We start from the raw sequence: 22,011 nt of genomic DNA, 5'->3' as shown, positions 1-22,011 counted from the left end.
AAAGTCCTTACATTCGGTCGGGCGCATCCTGAAAGTAAAAGTAGACTTTTATATGAGGATCTAAATACCAAAAGTGGGGCGAAGCCTTAAGGGGACCCCCACCATTCACGGGGTCAAAAAAATTTTTGACTTAATTCGAATCTACACTAATTCAAGAATGTCCCTTCAAAATTTCAAGTGAAAATCTCAAGAACTCTTGAAGATATAGCCGATTTATTCTGTCAGCATCAAGTGACGGCTGAAAGGTTTCTCAAACTTTAAACGCGTTTTTCTCTAAACGAATGGCGGGCACGATAATTCAAAAACTAATAATTCAATCGATTCCAAATTTTTACACGTTTCTCTGTGAGTGTATAGCTATCCTATGAACTAGGATAAAGCCAATCGGTGAAGAACTTCCTAATTTTTAACTTGGTTTTTGGTTAAAAATCGGCGATTTTCCAAAAATATTTTTTTAAAGGTCCGCCATTTTGTTAACTTTAGAGCGAAGTCAATAATCCTAGTTCATACGAGAGCCAGACATGTACTCTTTCTAACAGCGTTGGAATTTTCGGATTCCGATGTTTCAGTGAGGAGTTATCATGCCCGCCATCAAAAATAAGGACTTTTCTTTAATTACAAAAAACAACAACAAAACAATAACAACAACAAAACAATAACAACAATTTTTTGTAAAGTATTTTAAAATTCTAAAGTAAAGTATTTTGAAAATTCTCTGCAAATATGTTTTTCACTTCATTTTAACCGAAAATGTGACGGAACCCTTGGATCTATATTCAAAAGATGTTTTTCATCCTCCAAGAATCTGGAATGCTATACTAGAGTCTGAAATGAATAAGAACGCTTCAAAATGCCGAAAATTAGAAGGTGCCGTTATATTGGGGCATTGTGCGATAATTTTCAAAACCAAACATCCTGAGAGTAGTAGAAATCTGTGTGCAAAATTTCAAACCTCAATCCTAAATATTTCGTTCTCAATCGTGATTTCAACAGACAGACAGACAGACAGACGGACATTTCAAAATCGAAATGGAAAATTATTTTTGGGAATGAAATACCTTGGTGAGTATATGAAATCTCCATAGGTCAAAAATTCAGCGATATGACGTGATCAATTTTAGGCCTATTATACATGAAGAGTTCACTCCATATCCTAATAACTGAATGTATTTTTTAAATGGATAAGAACGCTTCAAAGTGCCGAAAATTAGGCGGTGCCGTTATATGGGGCCATTGTGCGATAATTTTCAAAACCAAACATCCTGATAGTAGTAGAAATCTATGTGCAAAATTTCAAACCTCTATCCTAAATATTTCGTTCTCAATCGTGATTTCAATAGACAGGCATACGGACATTACAAAATCGAAATGGAAAATTCCAATTGGAGATGAAAGACCTTGGTGAGTATATGAAATCTCCATAGGTCACCATCGACACATGACGTGATCAATAAGAACGCTTCAAAGTGCCGAAAATGAGGCGGTGCCGTTATATGTGGGCATTGTGTGATAATTTTCAAAACCAAACATCCTGATAGTAGTAGAAATCTGTGTGCAAAATTTCAAACCTCAATCCTAAATATTTCGTTCTCAATCGTGATTTCAATAGACAGGCATACGGACATTTCAAAATCGAAACGGAAAATTCCTATTGGAGATGAAAGACCTTGGTGAGTGTATGAAATCTCCATAGGCCAAAAATTCAGAGATATGACCGTGATCGATTTTTGGCCTATTATACATGAAGAGTTTGCTCCATATCCTAATAACTGAATGTATTTTTGAGATTACAATAAAATCGAATGAGGAATCTTTTTGTAGAACATTTCGTTCTTCTAACTCAATTCCTTGTGTGACCTTTTCGTCCGGAAATTATTGAACCAGACTCTAATTATCAAAAGATTCGATTCTCACACATTTTCTACAAAAATGTTGTTCACAAGATTTGAAATGTTCCCCCCAAAATGTTTACCCTTTTTTTGAAATAAGCAACTAAATAATCCAATGGAAACACTTGAAGGCCTATTTTTTTGTTAAAAAATAATTTTTGAATCATCGAATTATAATTTTCCTTATTTTTTTAGTCAAATTCAAATTTTAATTATTAGATGTTATTAATTTCCAGTATTTTTATATTGGAACGATTTACTGAAAAATTCCTGTTAAAAAATTAATACATTGTTGTTGTTGTTTTGAATCAATCCAATGTTACATTTTGTTAAACAGAGAGTTAGAAAAATTCATTCGAATAGAAACAAAAATTTCAAAATCAAATCATTATCAGTTTTTACAATCAAAAAAAATTTTTTAGTAAAAAATAGAGAAAGAAATAAAAAATACTTCACAAAAAAACAAATATTTAAAAATTGATAAATAAACAAATCTCTGCATTGAAAACAACAAACCATGAAAACAGAATAAAATAATTAAGACATTTATTTTATTAACTTAAAATCTAAACAGAAATTATTTTAATTTAAAAAAAATATCAAAAAAAAAATTTAAATTAAATTAAAATTAATTTCCTTTTATATTCAACTAATACTAGTTAACTAACAAAGAAATAAAATATATACGTATAGGGGGGTGGTGAATATTAGCCTAAGGCTCAATGAAAATAGTTATTGTTGTTATTATTTTTACTATAAAAAAATTAAACATAGACACAGTGACAATTTGGTGGGGGTAGAGAAATAAAACCAAAAACAAGAGAATTAACAGGACATCAGAACTGAGGAATAGTAATAGAAGAAATAGTAGAGTTGTATTATTGGTGGAGGCAGTCATCATCATTAACATTCCAAACCGTTGGTTATTCTAATGGTAAACAAACGTATTGCCATAGTAATAACACATACACACACACAACAGTTGGAGGTGGAGAAGAGGAAGAAGAAGATTAACGTTTCATACTCATCGTCATCATCACCAACGATCCATATCATTAGCCATGGTCATCCATCATCATTCTTCGCATTTCCATTACTTTCTCTATTTCTTTATGATCAAAAAGGCCATCATCATCTTCGTGGGTATTAGCATAATAAGAACTTCCATATTTAAGAGATCGGGCAACCGTAGCCCCTTCACACAACAGCGCCTCCTCTCATGTTCCCAGTGATATATTTTTTTAAGTGCGGCAGAACAAAATTGTTTAGAAAAAAGTTCCATCAATATTTGAATTTAATTTTTTTTAATTAAAAAAATATGAGAAGAATTTGGTATCTCACCAGAGCTTTTTTGGACTAATTTCCGTTGCATATATAGTAAGTATTGCTATGGATGTTGTAGTGAGTGTGTGTGTGTGCGTTTAAATTAATTATGCTGCTGTTTTACCTATAATCTTTGGTTCTTATGATTATTTCCTCATTTTTTTTTTGGTTTATAAACAAAAACATTTTACTATTAATTAATTGTAATTTTATTGTTTATTCCATATATGTATATATTTTGATTAATTTGTATTTTGTATGTATTGTAGGTGGTATTGATTTTGAGTATTTTATTTTAAATTCCATTTTATCTCATTTTAAGTTTTTCTAGGTAATGAACATTTGATTGGTATAATTTGATATAAGTATATATATATATATATATTTAGATATATATAGCAAAAGTTTGCCTTGAAATATTTTAGCTAGAATTTTTTATAAATTTGATTAATCTGATTTTATGGATTTATACACAGTGCCTTAGTTTTTCTTTTTTGTAAATTTAGCGATCTGAAAATAGATATGGGGTCAAAATACTTAAAATGGGGGGGGAGAATTTTTATATTGGGTTATATGTGAATATTTCATACATATTTAATATTTTTTGTAAATATGTTTTACCCTCCATTAAAACCGGAATGCCAAATTACAGGCACTTCGGTTGAAAAATTGCACTTAGCAGAATTAAAAATGGGGCGCAGCCTTCTATTGGGCGTTATGTCAACACATGGATCTATATTTAAAAAATGTTTTTCATCCTCCAAGAAACCTGGCTACAGTCTCAAATGCTATGGCTACAGTCTCAAATGGATAAGAACGCTTTAGAATACCGAAATATTGGCGGTGTTGTTATATGACGACAATTGAGCGATATATAATTTTCAATTACAAACATTCTGAGAGTAGTAGAAATCTATATGCAAAATTTCAAAACTCTATCTTAAATAGTTCGGCCTCTATCGTGTTTTCAACAGACAGGCAGACGGACTAAATCGAAATGAAAAATTCCTATTGGGGATAAAAGATTTTGATGAGCATGTGAAATCCTCGGTCCAAAATTTGTATACCCTTGATTTTGGATATTCAAAATACCCAAAATGGATCTGAACAGTTTTATATTCGGGTTATGTCATGTTGAATTTTAGATAGAGATATTTGACACACAATTTAAATAAAAATATCAAACCATAGCGAATTCGATTAAAAAGCGTACCCCAAATACCAAATAATGGTATTTAGGGCGCCGAAACTTATGTCAATCCTGATAGTTTTTGTTAGAGAGATTGTAACCCTCCTCTGGACGGTCTGGCCTTCTATACAGACGGATCCAAGATGGAAGAAGGTACTGGGGCAGGCGTCTACTGTGAAAGGTTAGGCCTTGAGTTAACCTACAAGCTGGATAGCAACTGTAGTGTTTTCCAAGCTGAAATCTTCGCGATCTGGAAGGCAGCGGAATTGACAAAAAGTCTGGTTGAACCAGTGACTATCTTTGTGGATAGTCAAGCGGCTCTTAAAGCCATCAAATCTTGTCACATCAAATCCGAAGCCGTCCTCAAGTGTAGAACAGCTCTGGAAGAACTTAACCATTGCTATCGGTTGTATTGGGTACCAGGACATTGTGACATCTTGGGTAATGAAAGAGTGAACGAACTAGCTAGACGAGGACCTCAATCCACCGATCTAGAAACTGATGACTCAATCAAACCACCCATATGTTTTTTCTATAGGAATTTTGAGGCATTCTTTGACGAAATAGTGAACTTTGGCACAACGAACCTAGGTGCAACGTGTCAAGATCCATCAGGCCGACTCTGTCTACCAAAATAACGCACTCTCTATTGAACCTGAGCAAAGCTGAAATTAGAGTGATGACGGGAATCATCATTGGTCACTGCAACATCAAGCCTTTTACTAGTAAATGGGATCTTGATGCAATTGATTACTGTAGACTCTGTGTTGACGAGGAGGAGACGGAGACAATTGAGCATCTCCTGTGTCATTGCCCAACCCTGGCTTACAGGCGACACAGACTGTGCTCATTTTCTATCGAGTCTCAGCTTCTTCTCAACAACCGAACCTGCTCTAATTTACAGCATAATTAGAAACATAAAGTGGTTAGGAGCATACAACCTTGGCATGTAACACATCTTCTGTCTGACTCGTAGGGCCATCGACCTTCATTCTTCACTCCTTTAATTTACTAATCTTCTCTCCCCTATAGATCTGTCTTTGGTCTCTTCTCTTCACTGTATCTCTTCTTGTGGATGATCACAACGGACCTAACCGGTCTCAGAGTATTGCAGTCACACATGTGACTGCACATCCCCAAACCTAACCTAACCTAGAGAGATTGTCTACCTTATTATAATCCAAAATAGAAAATTTCAACTAATTCGCTGAAACACATGCCCAAGCCACCAAAATACCTAAATTCTCATATTATCCTGATATGGGGGCTTCCCTAAAAAATGACCAATATTAATAATTTTAGACAAAAAGATTTCTTTCCTATTTAGGCTCCATAATAGCAAGTTATAAAATTGGGCTGTACTGTTATATGAGGCCTATATCAAAACATTGACTGATATGTCCCACTTACAATACCAACAAATCTAGTAGTAGCATAGATCTGTATTTAATATAGCGAGCTTTATTATGATTTCAAAAGACGGACGGACATGACTAATTCGACATCAAATTTTATTCAGATCAAGAATATAGACTTTATCGGGCCACCAATGAATATTTCTTGAAGTTGCAAACGGAATGACGAATTTAAAATATCCTCCATCTAAAGGTGGAGGGTAAAAAAACGATTGTTGAAATTCAAAAACAAAAAAAAAAAAAATTATGGGCAATCCAAATGGGCATTGTGGATCGGATAACTATTACAATGAATCGGGCAGCACTTTTTAATATTAGGGAAGAAATTTTACTTTAAAATTCAATTTCGAATAATTTGTTTCCCACTAAGAATTATTTACAAAAAAAAAGAAAATACTCCGCTCTATAAAATCCATTTGTAGATAAATTTTTAGATTCCATAAAATATATACGATTTTTATTGATAATAAAAAAATATTTTTTTTTAATTGTTAAATGGGATAAAATGATATGTGAGTTTTCATTACGTTTCCAAACAAAACAATACACCTATCAAAAATAAATACAATACAATATTTATAATTCACAACAACAAATTATGACTAAAAATATATATGTTTTTGTTTGCAAGAATATATAATAAATATATATTTTTAAATATATAAATTTATATTGTTTTTAAATACTTCACATCACTTAAAATCTAGTCAAAATATATATGTGTGTGGGTTTAAGCAAATGAGAAATCAATGTATGTATATAAAAAACAACAACAAAATAACTATAAATATATTAATATTTCCACTAAATATTATGTTTAACTACTCGTTTTATTTATTTTTTTGGTTATTTATTATTTGGTTGTTTCTTTTTGCGCTGCAAGAAAATTTGAATATTTGTTGTTTGTTTTTGTTCTGATACGTTTAAATGTAGATTTTTTTGTTTTGTTTCTAAGAGCAGTCCAATTTTTGTTTTGGCATGTTTCATAATAAATAGAAAAGTAATTATTAGGTATAAATATTCGAGTTTTTGTTTTCTTATAAATATAAATAAATATTGTGCTGTTTGTTTTTTGAATATGTATTTTCTTATTTTTATTATTATTATTTATTATTGGCCTTCGATAGTTGACTCTGGGCCGATGAGGTCAACTTCGAGACAACACGTGTGAGAGCACGATTTTCAGCACGTAAACGTTCGTTCTCATTCTTTAACTTCTGTAGTAGCTACAATAACAATTAGAAAATAAAATCAAAGAAATGTGGAGAGAGACAGAGAGAAATAGAAAGAAAACAAAAACGCAAGATAAACGAATGCATGAATTTTGTGGTACATGATTGATTTGATATTCGAAATCAAAATATGATACAAAATCAAAAGAGAAAATGAACCAAAAATAAATGCATGGGTATTGGGGGGAATGGGGGTGGTGATAATGCTGATAACACTATGCCAACTTCATTTGGAAAAACACACATTTTTGATTCAGACAAAAAATATTTTAATTTTTTTAAATTAAAAAAAATAAATTTTGTTGCATAGTGTTATTTCCAAAATACAACAAAATTTCATTGCATTATTTGGTGTTGGAAACGAAAAAAGCTTGAAATTTTATAAATGCTCTTCTTTTTTATATAGTGCCTGAAAGTATGCTACAATATTGTTGTTAAATGAATAAACCAACGACATGACAGGGAAATGAATGTTTCCATGTTTCAAATCAAATAAAAAAGCACGCAAATGGACAATTTAATTAATGGTGGGGAGGATAGGGAAGAAGATGACACATTGGATGTAAGACGTGCTGGGAAAACTAAAACAAAAACAATATTTATGTGTAACAAATTAAAGAAAAAAAATAACATAAAAACTCAAATAACATATAATTATATTTGTGTGTTTTTTTACAAATTAAAACAACAACAAAAGTGTGGACAAGTAACAGAATATATAATCACACACACAATAATCAGGTGGGTGTTGGGGAAAACGTTGAAGCGCTGCCTTTCTTCCAACTATATACAAAATATGATGTAACAAAAATCAAATGCATTTTGTTGATGTTGTTGTTGCTGTTGTATACTGATTATTATTTGTTTGTTTGCTTCTTGTAGACGACTTAATGTCTATGATGTCTAGTTTGTTTATAATGATCATTAAGTTATGCTGATGAAGATGTTGATATGATGATATGATGTTGATGATGAGCAGGGTGATATATTTTTATATGAATGGATGGATGGATAGATGACAAATGAGATGACACATAATAGTTGACAAGACGCACACGTACACACATAGAAACATCGACAAAACTCAAAAGTGATTAGAAATAATGTGGAAATGACAAATGGTTGATGAAGTGTGAAAAAAAACGAAATTGTTTCTATTTCTTTGACTTGTTTTGCATTCAAAATTCGTACTTTTTTAGAAAAGAAATTGTGCTAAGAACTATCTAAAAGATTATATTAAAATGTTTAATTAGAAGAAAGTTGAAATAAAAAGAAAATATTTTAAATCTAGTTTAAAAATGTTCTTATAAGTAACAAATCTATCTTACAAGACAAATATTTTAATGGATTTTTTTTTTTTTTAAGAAAATCCACGTCCTCAACTTCGTAACAAATTGGAAGACGACATCAATATATAAAAAACGTTTGACCTAAACTAGCAAATGTATAAATTAGTTTGAAAACCTTCATCACGGCAAATTTTTGATTAAACCAGATAACGCCAGAGGTTTTTCTTCAAAATCCTAAATTTAATATTAAAACTTGAATATTATTTAATAAATAAATATTTTCGTATCAAATTTTGTTTTGGAATGAAGGTAGAAGAGTATAGAGCAAGATACAAGAAACAAATAATGTAATTTATAGAAATTTTCTGAAATAACGGCTATTTTCCAATAGTGGTTCTGCCAGTTTTGGTGTCCTTTTAAAAGTACGGTGGCCTAATGAGTTAAGGACAAGCATATAGAATTTTCTAAAGGTCTTGTAATGATAAGGCTTATCCATAGATAAGAGTTATTAACCAATTAAACAATATTTCAACGATACATATCAATGATCTTCTGAAAAATGAATTCTTCAAGATCATGTATCAATGGATAACTAAATTTTAAAGGCCGTATATATTTATGAGAAAATTTCACAGACATTGGTAAATAATTTGAGGTGTTATTTAAAAAAAATATATACCCACTATTGATATAAACGCTTCTGAATTGAGGTGGATCTAAAGATCTATAGGTTGGAGTATGTCGAAATATCTTCTATATACAGAATATAATTTATAGGTTTATTATAACTCGTAATGATTGGTGCTTCAACTGACGTTTTTAGGATCGTGACATGTAACAAAACCTCGATCTAGACCCCTAAGCCAAACGGGATAAATCCAAAAAAAGTTTGTTTGTGGGGAGAGCATTTCGAAGCAAATGGTCGTCTGTTTCTATGACAAAATTGGTCATGAGGCGACTGCTCCGCTTGAGTAACCAAGGAAGGTAAATTATTAGTGTTAAATCATTAGTGGTTTGCCTGAAATCTGCATAAAAATTCGAAAAACGAACAAGAGAAGACAAATCATTGTGCATCATGACAATGCGAGCTATCACACATATCGGTTATATTACGTCCAGCACCGAATGACTTAGTTTTATTACCACTTAAGATGTCGTTGAAGCGTTCAAGCCCCATGTTTGGAGGTGTGTCGATCGGTGTAGAAAAAATTGCTCCCACAATAGGTTTGTGTACAAATGATATATTTTTATTTCATTTTCAAAGTAAACATTTAAGCACTTTTGGTGATTCGCCCAGAAAACCCACTAATGGTGATTGTTTCAATATCTTCTTTTTGTAAAAAATTGAAGCAATTGTGAGGGACGATTTTGAAAAGTACGGTGGTTTTTAATCTGATTTAAACGTTATGAGGGTATTTGTTGTAAAATCACATTAGACAGGTATTGGATCTCTGAAATGTTAAACAGTTAGATACTCTCAAAAAATATTTTCACTTTGAACAATGTATGAATAAGAGTTTCTCCAACTAATTATTAAATCCGAAATATTCTAATGATGGTATAACATATTTTAAATCTCATTTCCCCCTTAGAAAGGCATAGTTTCTATTAACGGTTTTAGCACATAAGTAAATTGTATATTAAGGTCAAAAGTACGAATTACAGTGTAATCTCCAAATAAATTGTGTATCACATACAAATGGTGATTAATTGTGTTTCATTTTGTAAAAAAAACTTCCATAGTTTAGATTTTGTACTTGGAGGTAAATATACATAAAAAACATTTGCGATATATACAAGTACGTATAGAATATAAAAAAGAAGAAAATATACTTTGTAGTGTGTACAAAGTCTATGCTTGTATAAACAATTTGTTTTTTAGAGCACAGCGGAATACAAAAAAACAAAAAAGACAAAAAAACAATACAATAAATTATCGTTGGGCAAATAAAGGCAAAAAACAAGAAAGCAAAAGCCACATCTTTTGCACAGCAAAAATGAATACAATTTGGGGAAAAATAAAAATACATTTATTATTTTTCAATTGTAAACACACAAAGGCAGCAGAGAGGGTTCAAAAAAGACGGCGGCGTTGGCAGCAGCATTATTTTTGGTAATTATTTCTTATGCTTTTCTTAAATCGTTTAAGTAGTATTTGGCAGTGTTATTTCAAAAGTGTTAAAAAAAAACAAAAAAAAATTGTTTTTGCATATTGTTAAAAGTGAAATAAAAATAATAAAAAAATAACAGTATTTTGCATTGGTGACAAAGGGAAAAATAGTAACAGAACAACAATAAAGTGATACAATTGAAAAAAGGAAAAACAAATTATAATAAAAAAAACCGTGAGGAGGAAGAACAAATGTTTCCTTCCTACCACACAACAAAAAGCTATTTACCTTGAGCTCTTCTTCCAATTCGGAAAGTTTTCGTTCCATAGCTCGCCTTTCGCGCTTTTCAATCTCTGACAGAGAATTTTTATTTGTCTGCAAAAATTCAATATTTGCAAAGAAGAAGAAGAAGAAAAAACAAAACAAAAAAAAATTGGTTTGGTGGTTGGTTTTGGTTGCATCAATTGTTGTGGTGAATTAATTTGAAAGGGGTGTTGTGGGCTCATTGTATAAATACCAAAAAATAAATTATAAAACAGTGTATATTTACAGGGATATGTTGTGTATAGATTTCAAATTGACCAAGCTTCAAGAAAATGAAGAAATTATAAACAACTGCCAACAAAATTGTGGGGAAAAATATATGGAAATTGCCTTTTTGGGCTGCTTCAAGAACTCCCAAAGAAGTTTATTATCTTTCAGCCTAGCAAACATTTTTCAACACAATTTTTAAACCCAAAGACTTGAAACCCAGTAGTATAAGAGAGAAGAAAGCGCCGCAGATTTGTTTGCTATTTGTAGCCTTTGCCGCTTTTCCTTAATAAATAAAGTTTCTTTAGTATACACAGAAAAAACCCTTGAACCCTTTATAAATAGAAGGCCGTTTGGAGAAGAATTCTTAAAAAAGTACATTTGGAAGAGATTTTGAAATAAAAAAAATCCCAAGATATCTTGGAGCTCTCCTAAGTGTAGAAAACCATATCTATTCTGTAGATAGAGGTAATTTTTGGTGCATTATATGAGACATTTAGGAAGGAAGGAAATGAAAGAATACAAAATTAATCTTTGGAAGTCTTATATAAATCGACAGATCTTGTAATGGGCAATTTAGAATACCATATATTTACCTGTTACGCATAGAATACCTTTTAAATATCTTTACAATGGATCTTATTGCAATTGAAGGCCTGCTGAGTAACACGAACAACAAAAAATTCACAAAGGATCAATCTCCATAAACTGGTCTTCTAATGGTCTTCAATTTATAAACTTCAACAAAAAATCCTTTGCAAAGAAGAGAATAAGACTCTCCCACGAAAGATATCCCTAAAAATTATAAATCTATATATCTGGATAAACAGACGCCTTACTAGGGTTCTTTAAACTACATTTTATTTGGTCTGGAATATGTATCGAATATCGTGTAATTATCTCTACAATGGATATACTCTCAATATCGTGAAATTATCTCTACAATGGATATACTCTCAATAGAAGACCTTCAAGTATTTGCTATTAATGAAAAACTTTCCAAAGATTCTATCAAGAGAAAACTATCAAAGGGTCTTCCTTCCATAAACTGGTCTCCAAACGATCTTTTACCTGTGAAGAAGTGTGTTCTATGGGTAAGATTCGTAAGTCCGCCAATGTGTATTCTTACTACAAAAAAGAGCTCTCAAGAAGACCCTCCCACAAAAGATCTCCTAAAAGTTATCAATGTACAATGGGATTTCTAAAGATAGAATAGCATATCATTGTAGATAGAGAGAATAGCATAGTCTTTGAATTTAATTTGAAGATAATCTAGAAATAAACTGACCACTATAGGGTCTTATATAGGATATGGTGACCATAAAAAAACTCCAATTTCGTTTCTATCTACATAAAATAAGATCTCTTAAAGGTCTATCATATATAAGACTTCTCTGTAGAAGGTCTTCATATTTGCCTTATCGGCGATCTTAATTATATAGAAGACTGGTCTGATATATACCGAAGACGCATCCCCAGTTTTCAATTAAAAAATAAGCCAAAAAGGCCACTTGTCCACGGCAGACTACTGAAAATTATTATGTACTTAAAAATCCTATTAAAGGTTAAGGACATTTTTGAACACTTCTAGAAATCCCTTAGAATTAAGCTTGGCCTCCTTCAACCTTAAGGAGATTCTTTAAATATATATATATATATATATATTTACAGAAAGGAAGGTATAAAAAACGTCAGCAGAACTCCTTTTAAAGACATTAATTTATATTCTATACATTGTTTTTCGGAAGGAAGGATTTTTCTACATAGATGAAAGTCTTCCATTAAAAAATATATTTTCTGTGTATACTTAAAAGAAACTTACAAAATATATATAAATAAAATATAATAAAATTTTATATTTATATACATCTTTATAAGGAATTTCCTTTTTTTGGTAACCTTCCATAGGTATTGTCTGACACCATGATGTCGATTTGTGTCAATTGCTTTGTGTAAATGTAATCATGTAGATATTTAATATGTATTTACATTTTCAAACAAAAATTTTGTATTAAAAAAAAATAATACATAAAATGTATTAAAATTCCCTCACATAACCAAACCCTTAAATAGGGATTCTTTTTGTAAAATGGTAGACCCAAAAAATAAGCCATTTTCTCTGAACAAAATATTCAACAAAAAATGTTTTGTACTTACAGCATTAGCAAATCTTTCCAATGTGGCACGTGTCTGTATAACTTCTTCGTCTTTCTTCTTTAGCTGTGCTCGCAATTTTTCATTTTCCAATCTGTAAAGAAATACAAAGAAGTATACAAATTATATCGACAATTCTTTTAAAATAAAATAAAAACGCATTGGAATAGACCACATTTTCTTCTCGCATCCATGATTTTGAATGTGGCGGCCATGAATTGACTACTTACTTGACAGCTTCCCACAATGCCTTGTAATCGATATTATCACCACTGTTCTGTTCTGTTTTGTCGCGTGTCTTCTTATCATCTGTGGCCGAACTGGTCGATGTCGCTACCGACACTGTACTGCCGGCACGTGATCTTGAAGCACGATTTTCACTACCGCTCTGGAAGATAAAAAAAATAATTCAATAATAGTTTATTAGGGTGTGGAGATAATAGTCTAGAGAAATATTATATAATAAATATACTCGTATATGTGACTGCAAATTTCTTTCATCTCCCATAGATGTAAAATTGGAAAACTTACAGAAAATTAATTTTTAAAAATTTGAACTAGCCTATGTTCAGCCAATGACCTCTCCAGAGAAGACATTTTGAGCTATAGAAGACTTTTCAAGGGAATTTTAGTAGACCTTTTTAATGAATTAAGACCTCTGATAGGGCTAAGGGACAATATATTTTGTGATCTATAGACCTCTTGAAAACAGATTTTTTGCGGCCTTCAATAGATAGTTTTGAGGACTTCTATGGATAGAAATAGGGTATGCGGTATTTAAGGCGGATAGAAAAAGGACACCAAGGCAAGATGTTTAGGGTTGAAGAAATCGAATAGGTCGGATAGGCTTAGAATACCAGGAAAACATTAAGATATAGATAAACTGGGACAGATGTCGGATTTTTTAAAGGACCTCTGAGGATCCTTCTCTAAGAATGTGAGAAATTTTCTTGAAATTCTCGAAACTAGAAAACAATCTCTACTTCAATAATTCAGATAAGTTTTCAATAAAATATGTCCTCAGAGGGACCTTCTCAAATATATATTTTAATTAATATATTTGAGATGACTGAAAGGCCTCAGAGGAGTCTCTTATGTATGGAAGACATCTAATGGCCTCTTAAAAGAGACCCTTATGGGGGTCTTCTTTAATTTTCAACAAAGATTTTCGAAATTTATAGTAGTCCTCTCAGAAGGATTTCCGAGCAGTCTGCTACAATTTAGAAAGACCTCACAGGCTTCCAGACATTTTTGAGAGGTCTGCTCTTCATCGAAGATCCTCCATTGGTCTTCTACACATAGAGAAGATATTTCCACATAAGAATTTATGGAAGTTGGATGTTTCCGATTTCACATCAATCGAATTAATTAAAAAAGCAACAACAACAAGTTATGACATTTTCAATATCGTATCCCCATCCTGGCCCCCAAAAAACGTACTTCATAACCTTCACTCTTTTCCGACGAAGCACTTAGCGATCGTTGAGCTGCTGTACGTGAACGCGAACGTGTACGTGATTTTCTCTCCTGTTCACGCAACGAACTGCTACGCGATACAATGGCGGCCATGGCAGCTGCATTTGGTGTTGTCGCCGTCGAACTAGGATATGAATTTAAGCTGCTATTCGATGTCGACAATGGCTTGACCGAGTTGAGCGAGGAACGTGAACTGGAGATGTTTTTATTCAAATAGGAATTGGAATTTTTAGCAGCTGCGGTGCCCAAACTCAGAGAGGCTGTTGTTATACCGTTATCATACGACGAGGCATAGGGACTTTTGTAGCTACCGTAGGAATTGGACGAAGAAGAGTAACGTGATGTGGGGGCGGCATCATAGCCATTGGAGGAGGCTGTAGAGTTGGTCGTTGTTGGATTGCAGGGTGCAGTAGTGGAGGAAGAAGAAGCAGAATTGGTATATTGAGTTTTGAAATTGTTATCTTTGGGGGAATTATTGTTATTCTGTGACGAGGTACCTGTTGCCGATGAATTGGTACTGTTGTTGGATGAATAGAGACCAGAAGCTGTGGTTGAAGCATATGAGGGCGATGATGATTTGGATGAGGGTGATGGCGAGGCAGCATGCGGTGAACGCATATACGATTTGGGTGATGAGTGGTGGTAAGACAAACGGCCATGAGAGGACGAAGAGGAGGAGTTGGCATTTGTTACATAGGCATGATGATGATGATGTTGATGGGAGGAAGAGGAGGTCGAGGGTGGTGGTGGGGTTAGGGAAATAGTAATTGAATGATGATGAATTTGATTTTGTTGTTGTTGCTGATGATGATAATGTTGACTCTTATTTGTTACTAATGGTGATGATGATCTCGGTATTTTAGTAGCAGCAGCAGCAGCGGCAGCACTTGAGCTTTCCTTAGAGCAAGCAGCAATATATTCATGACGATAGCTTGATGTTGATGCCGATGTTTTATTACCATTCGAATAGTAACTGTTACTATTACGCGATCCCGATGAACCACTGCCATACAAATTATCACGTGATGAATATGTACTGGCATAGGGACTTTGATAATACGACGAAGACGACAAATTTGAATTGGAACCATTAGAGCCATAATATCCAGTGCTTAGGGGTCTCGACGACGAAGAGGAACCATATCCACCATTTGATGATAAACCACTGCCATATGATGATCCATTGTAGCCATTATAGCCCCCTGAACCTTGTACCCTTGAACTTGACAATGAACGACGTCGTGATGAGGAAGACGTCAAGGGTTGGCTGGCACGGGAACGTGAGCGAAATGACATGTTTGCGCTCGTTCAGGCAAGTTTACGCAAATTCAGAAAATTTCTTTCTGTTTGGTAATTTTCCAATATTTCACTAAATTTTAAAATTTAATTTTATTGGGTTTTTTTGTTTTTTGATGGTATTTATTTGAAAAATTTCTTTCTTCCACGAAATATAAAAATTTAACAACGCATTTTCTTTTCAATTTATTTTTTTTTCTTCCTGAAATAAATTATTTGTTGGTGAGTTGGTAATTTTTTTTTCCTTCTTCTTCTGCTTTTTGGGTAAACAATACGGAAGATATAATGTTTATTTTTAATAGACAACAACACGAATATTTTACGTCATTTGATCATTTGTTCGAAATTCGAAAAAGAAAGTTCCCATTATTTACATTAATTAAGCGCAAAAATTTATGGCAAAAATTTAATTACAACACAAAGGCAACCAAGAAAGAAGCGGCAACCGCCAATGGCCACAAAACATTATTTGGATAATGGATGGTGGCCATTAGAGTTTGAAGCAAGGTATGAATCTACAATATGTAAGCATGACAAAATATATAAAAACCTTTGAGAGGAAATTTTATAAACAGAATGAAGACCTCTAAATGGCTTACGGACAGAAAATATTCTGATCTATAGACCTCTAGAAAGAAGACTTTTGAGGACTTCTGTGGATATTATTATTATTTTATTATTTCGAAGAGAGCCTCAGAGGGACCTTCTCTTATATGCGAGATTTTCTATAATTTTTTAAAAGTGGAAGAAAATCTCTAAAACAAGAAAATTCTTCCTATGAGTTTTCTATAAAAAAACTGTCCTGTACACAAATAAGACCACTGAAAATCTGAGGATACTTCAGAGAGGTAATTTTGAGTGAAATACTTCAGGGAGTGAAAATTTTGAAATGTTTAATGGAACACCTCAGCTATTGACAGACTTTCAGATACACACGAAATATCTAAACGATTATGTAAAAGGAACTTCGGTGGGTTCTTATATAAGGCATTTGAGGGTTGTCTTAAGCTTAGGATATTTCTGAGAGTCATCTTCAATCTTCTATGTAAGATCATAGAAGAATCTGAGAAGTCTTGCACCATTTCGGGTGAGCAGTCTTTCCTTGTACGTGTCTTCTATACAGGGAATATATTTATTATTAAGTCACTACATCCTCAAAAAGACTTAACAGAATGCCATATATCCCCGAAATCTCTTTTTGAAGCCTTTATTTTACAGATAATACCTTCTGGTATTTTATAGAAAAACCTCTTCTGGTTTTCTATGGCGCAAGACATTACGGCCTTCAATAGGAGAATACATTCTGATTATATTCAAGATCTTTTCTGATATTCTATGGAAGAAAATCTTCGGATCTTCTATGGAAGAAAATATTGCCGTATTTATGTACAGAATAACTTTTGAAGACATTTTATACCACTGGAGGTTTTCTATACATAGAAACGATTTTTAGGGTTGAAGAAATCGAATATGCCGGATAGGCTTAAAATTCCACGAAAACATTAAGATATAGATAACCTGGGAGAAATGTCGGATTTTTTAGAGGACCTCTGAGGATCCTTTTCTCTAAAAGTGGGAGAAATTTTCTTGAAGTTCTCGAAACTAGAAGACAATTTCTATTTCAATAATTCAGATGAGTTTTCAATAAAATATGCCATCAGAAGGACCTTCTCAAATATATATTTTTTTAATTAATATATTTGAGAAGACCGAAAGGCTTCAGAGGAGTCTTTTATGGAAGATATTTAAGGGCCTCTTAAAAGAGACCCATATGGGGGTCTACTTCAATTTTCACCGAAAATTTTATTTATTTATTTTTTGGGGTCCTCTGAGAAGGATTTCCGAGCAGTTTCCTATTATTTAGAAAGACCTCAGAGACTTTCAGACATTTTTGAGAGGTCTGCTCGGCCACAATTCTAAATGTTCCAAAGAATCATTTTGTGCATATACAATCCGTGGTAGGTTTTTGTGAACAGAATATATTTTGAAGGCGATTTTCTAAAAGAATTCTGGATATATGTGATCATGTCTTTATCTATCACCCTATGAAAGAATGTTTTCCGGTCTTCCATGGAAGGACATCATCTTGTCCTTTTCGGAATGAAAACTTCTGTAGGAAGACATTTGTGTTTTCTATACTAAATAGCAGTAAATGGTTACCGGACTTTTATGGTCTGACTATTATAAAAAAGGGCTTCTTTCTGATCTTGTATGAAAAATATATTCTAGTCTTGTAAGGAAGAAGATATTCTAGTCTTTTTATCAAGAAGACCTATTCTTCTAAGGAAGAAGACCTTCTAAGGAAGGATATCTTCCAGTTTTCTAAGGAAGAATACATTCTGGCCTTCTAAGGAAGTAAACCTTCTTGTCTTCTTTGTAGGAATATTTTCTGGTCTTCTGCTTTCTGAAATTTTGAAGAAAATGATCTTCTGTTGTTATAAAGAAGAGCCAACCCTAAAACTTTAAATGTGAAGATTTTCTAATTTTCGGAAGAAGGGCCTTAGGACGTCCAGAGATGGATACCTTCAGCCTTCGGCAGTTTTCCACAGATTAAAGATATTTGGATACAAACACCTAATTATATTTTCCTATACTGATTTGACAAGGAGATTATTTGTGGTATCCATAGAATAAATGTCTCTTGACGGCCATGATGGTCTTCTACATATAGAAAATTCACATTCTATGTATGGTAGGGCCTATAGTAGTTTTTGTATCAATAAAATATTTACAGATGGTCTTCCATCTATAAAAGACCTATAGAATAGCGTCAATCAATATAAGACCCACGGATGGCCTTGATTCATTAGAAGACCTATAAAGTATCTACAATTTACAGCAGTACATTTTATAGAGAGGATATGCGATCAATTATCAACAAAGAATCCATAAACAAATTAGAAGTGAGGATCTTTTTTAATTCGATATTCACAGAGCGCCTTATATCCATAAAATACCATCGGATGGTCTCACATAATCTATTTTAGGGTCTTCTCTGCAGTTTTATGATACTCCTATACGATATATTAAATATATATTGCCTGTAATGAAGATCTACATTTTTTTTGAATACCCTCCTTTAAATTTATTGGAGACATCTCAAAACTATCCTTATATATGCAGAAGACTATCTGAATTTATTTTTCTCTGCAGAATACCTATATAGGGTTTTTATGTATAAAAGTACCTAAAAGTACCTAAAAGATTTGTACCTATATAAATCCTACATTGGATTGCCTATATATGCGGTTCTCCAATAGAGTTTTTTTTTACTTTTTCCCCAATACACCATTCACAAAACTTGTTGGTGCCTTCCAAAAATAATACATTTTCACGGTTAAGGTCATTACGTCACATTATATATGGCCCTATAAAAAACGATGAAACAAAATTAATTGCTTGACCTCGATAAAAATATTTCCACAAAATTTTGACGTCACAAAAATCCCCTACCGGCATTCGTGGAAGGCAAATTAATTGAAATGTTAAAAAATGAACATACAAAAATAAGACACGAATGATTTAAAATCTATAGCAGAATTACTGTTTATGCTACTTTGCAAAAAAAGCAAAAACGATTTATTTGACAACAGCGCCGACAAAAAACAACAACCACACAATGAAAACAAAAGTGGAAAAACGTTTTATTTCAATTTTCCTGCAGCATACACAAACAATTGACTCTCTTGACTCGGTATTTGGTTCACATGAATCACCCACGCATCATCTCTCAGAAGATAATAAAACAAACAAAAAATAAACCAAGTCAAAAGAAAATGATTTTAAAAATAAACCATTAATTCAGGAAATCACGTCAGAGTGAGTGAACCAGCGAGCGAACGAGAAAAAACGCACTGCCGAACCAAACCAAGAAAAATGCATTTGAACTCAAGCATTTTGCGGTGGCAGCCAACAAGAAAAAAATGCATCATTTAATCGAATGAATTTTGTACCGCAATATGTTTATCATTCTTTCTTCTTCTTCATATTTTCTTTTGAATAAAAAAATAGAAAAATGAATTTGTTCCAAAAAAGTAAATTGCGGCAAATGTCGCCTACAGCCTCGGTGTCTCTCGCACCAGATGCTATCAATTCAAATTTGTTCTCATGAAACCAAACAAAATAAAAAAAAAGGAAATCATATGCTCGAAATAATATCCATCATAATGTGATTGACAAAAAAGATTAATTTTTGACAAGTTATATTTATGGTTGTGTTTGTGCGATTTTTTATAAAAAATTATTTATTTTGTTTTCCTCAATTGTCATTGTAAATGTTTCAAGCACAAAAAACCTTACCAGCATGGCGAATACTTATTTTTATTCCGTTTGACGAAAAAAATGTCTTGAAGCGTTTCGAATTCAATTATTCTCTACAAAAACATTGTTTATGGAATATATAGTGAATTTGGATTAAATCCAATTGTTTCATATTTACGTTACTTTAATGGGTGATGTGGTTATATTATTATCATCCTGACGACATTTGCTTTTAAAATTAGGTTTAGATAATTTGATTTTGATTTCTATACATAGAAACAGAAGACCCATAAAATGTGTCTCATCTACTAAGTGGATAATGAAATTTATATTGGACCCAGGTGGGTATTTTTATTTTGAAGCCTATTTAAATAAAGTCTCCTATATAGGAAACTCTGTACAGATTTATTAAATAACAGATAATGGCATGTTTTTTTCACGAAGCTTAGCAACATCATTCTAGACTTATTTCAAAGCCTATACCAAAATTCGTATATATATATAAGGACTATGCTGCACCAATTACATAAAATCGGACGAAAATATATATGGGACCTATATCTAAATCTGAATCGATTTTCACGAAACTTAGTACACGTCATTCTAGACTTAATTCAGTACGCTATGACAAATTTCGTGTAAATCGAATGATTTTCAGAGACTTTGGTGCACCAATTACCTAAAATCGGATGGCAATATATGGGAGCTATATATATATATATATCTGAACAGATTTTCACGAAACTTTGCACACATCATTCTAAACGTAATTCAGTACGCTATGCCAAAATTCGTGCAAATCAAAAGATTTCCAGGGACTTTAGTGGACTATTTACGTAAAATCGGGCGAAACTATATGGGAGCTATAACTAAATCTGAACCTATATTCACGAAACTTAGCACACATTATTATAGACGCAATTCAGTACGCTATGTCAAATTTCGAGCAAATCGAAAGACATATAGGGTATTTGGTGCACCAATTACCTAAAATCCGATTAAAATATATATGGGAGCTATATATCTAAATCTGAACAGATTTTTACGAAACTTAGCACACATCATTCTAGGCTCAATTCAGTACGCTCTGTCAAATTTCGTGCAAATCGAAAGATATATAGGGACTTTGGTACACCATTTACCTTAAATCGGACAAAGATATATATGGAAGCTATATCTAAATCTGAACCGATTTTTCCCAATTTCAATAGGGTTTGTCCTTGGGTCAAACAAATGAGCTGTGCCACCAAATTTCATCCAATTCGGATCATAAATGCGACCTGCACTTTGTTTACAATTTAACACCAACAGACGGACAGACGGATATGCATAAATCGACTCAGAAAGTGATTCTATGCATATTCTCAAAAGGAACCATGGGTCTATCTCGATTATTTTTGCCTGTTACAAACATATACACAACGACATAATACCCTGTACCACAGTGTGGTGAAGGGTATAAAAAGTGTCAGTACAAAAGTCTTAAAGTTCGGCCGATCAGAACCTTTTATACTCTGCACCATATGGAGTGTATTAAAATTTTCTTAAATAATGGTTGGGTACTTCATATGGTCACTATAGCATCGTCTGCTTATCATTTGCTAAAAAAAGATAAAGAGGTTCTTTGTATGGGTGCGATGTAAAATTCATAAACCTAAATCGGAAACATTCTGGAAAGCTGTTTTTTATTAACCGGGATTCGAAAATACCTCGCAATGGCTCGCGTCTCACTTTATAATGGGATTATTTCAAAAGATGGATCTAGATCGGAAAATTTCGGCAAACATATTTCCAAATTACAGCCCCTTCGGCGGGAAAAGTTTCTAAACATTAAAAGGATGCAAAT

At 32.6% G+C, this 22,011-nt stretch overlaps 1 protein-coding gene across 1 annotated transcript; it reads right to left on the bottom strand.

Moving 5' to 3' along the window:
• Positions 1-6,859: 6,859 nt before the first annotated feature.
• Positions 6,860-15,911, bottom strand: LOC133338321 (protein phosphatase 1 regulatory subunit 12A-like). The gene is made up of 6 exons (XM_061546498.1): positions 15,584-15,911; positions 14,574-14,983; positions 13,364-13,521; positions 13,137-13,227; positions 10,737-10,823; positions 6,860-7,042 (listed from the first exon to the last, which is right to left on the bottom strand). Exons 1-6 carry the CDS (start codon positions 15,903-15,905, stop codon positions 6,920-6,922), a joined length of 1,191 nt encoding a protein of 396 aa, XP_061402482.1. The 5' UTR covers positions 15,906-15,911; the 3' UTR covers positions 6,860-6,919.
• Positions 15,912-22,011: the final 6,100 nt, after the last annotated feature.

This window comes from Musca vetustissima, unplaced genomic scaffold, assembly GCF_032173495.1.
Source record: "Musca vetustissima isolate MV318-11 ecotype Yass unplaced genomic scaffold, APGP_CSIRO_Mvet_v1 utg35097, whole genome shotgun sequence".
NCBI classification, from domain to species: Eukaryota; Metazoa; Arthropoda; class Insecta; order Diptera; family Muscidae; genus Musca; species Musca vetustissima.
Note: the sequence above shows the minus strand (reverse complement) of the source record. Positions and strands in the feature narration are given on the sequence as shown.

Coding starts and splice junctions, on each gene's coding strand:
- LOC133338321 (XM_061546498.1), bottom strand. CDS start 15,905: ATGTCATTTCGCTCACGTTCCCGTGCCAGCCAACCCTTGACGTCTTCC. Junction 13,228..13,363: donor GCATTGTGGGAAGCTGTCAA/GTAAGTAGTCAA, acceptor ATTTCTTTACAG/ATTGGAAAATGAAAAATTGC. Junction 10,824..13,136: donor TGGAAAGATTTGCTAATGCT/GTAAGTACAAAA, acceptor GAATTTTTGCAG/ACAAATAAAAATTCTCTGTC.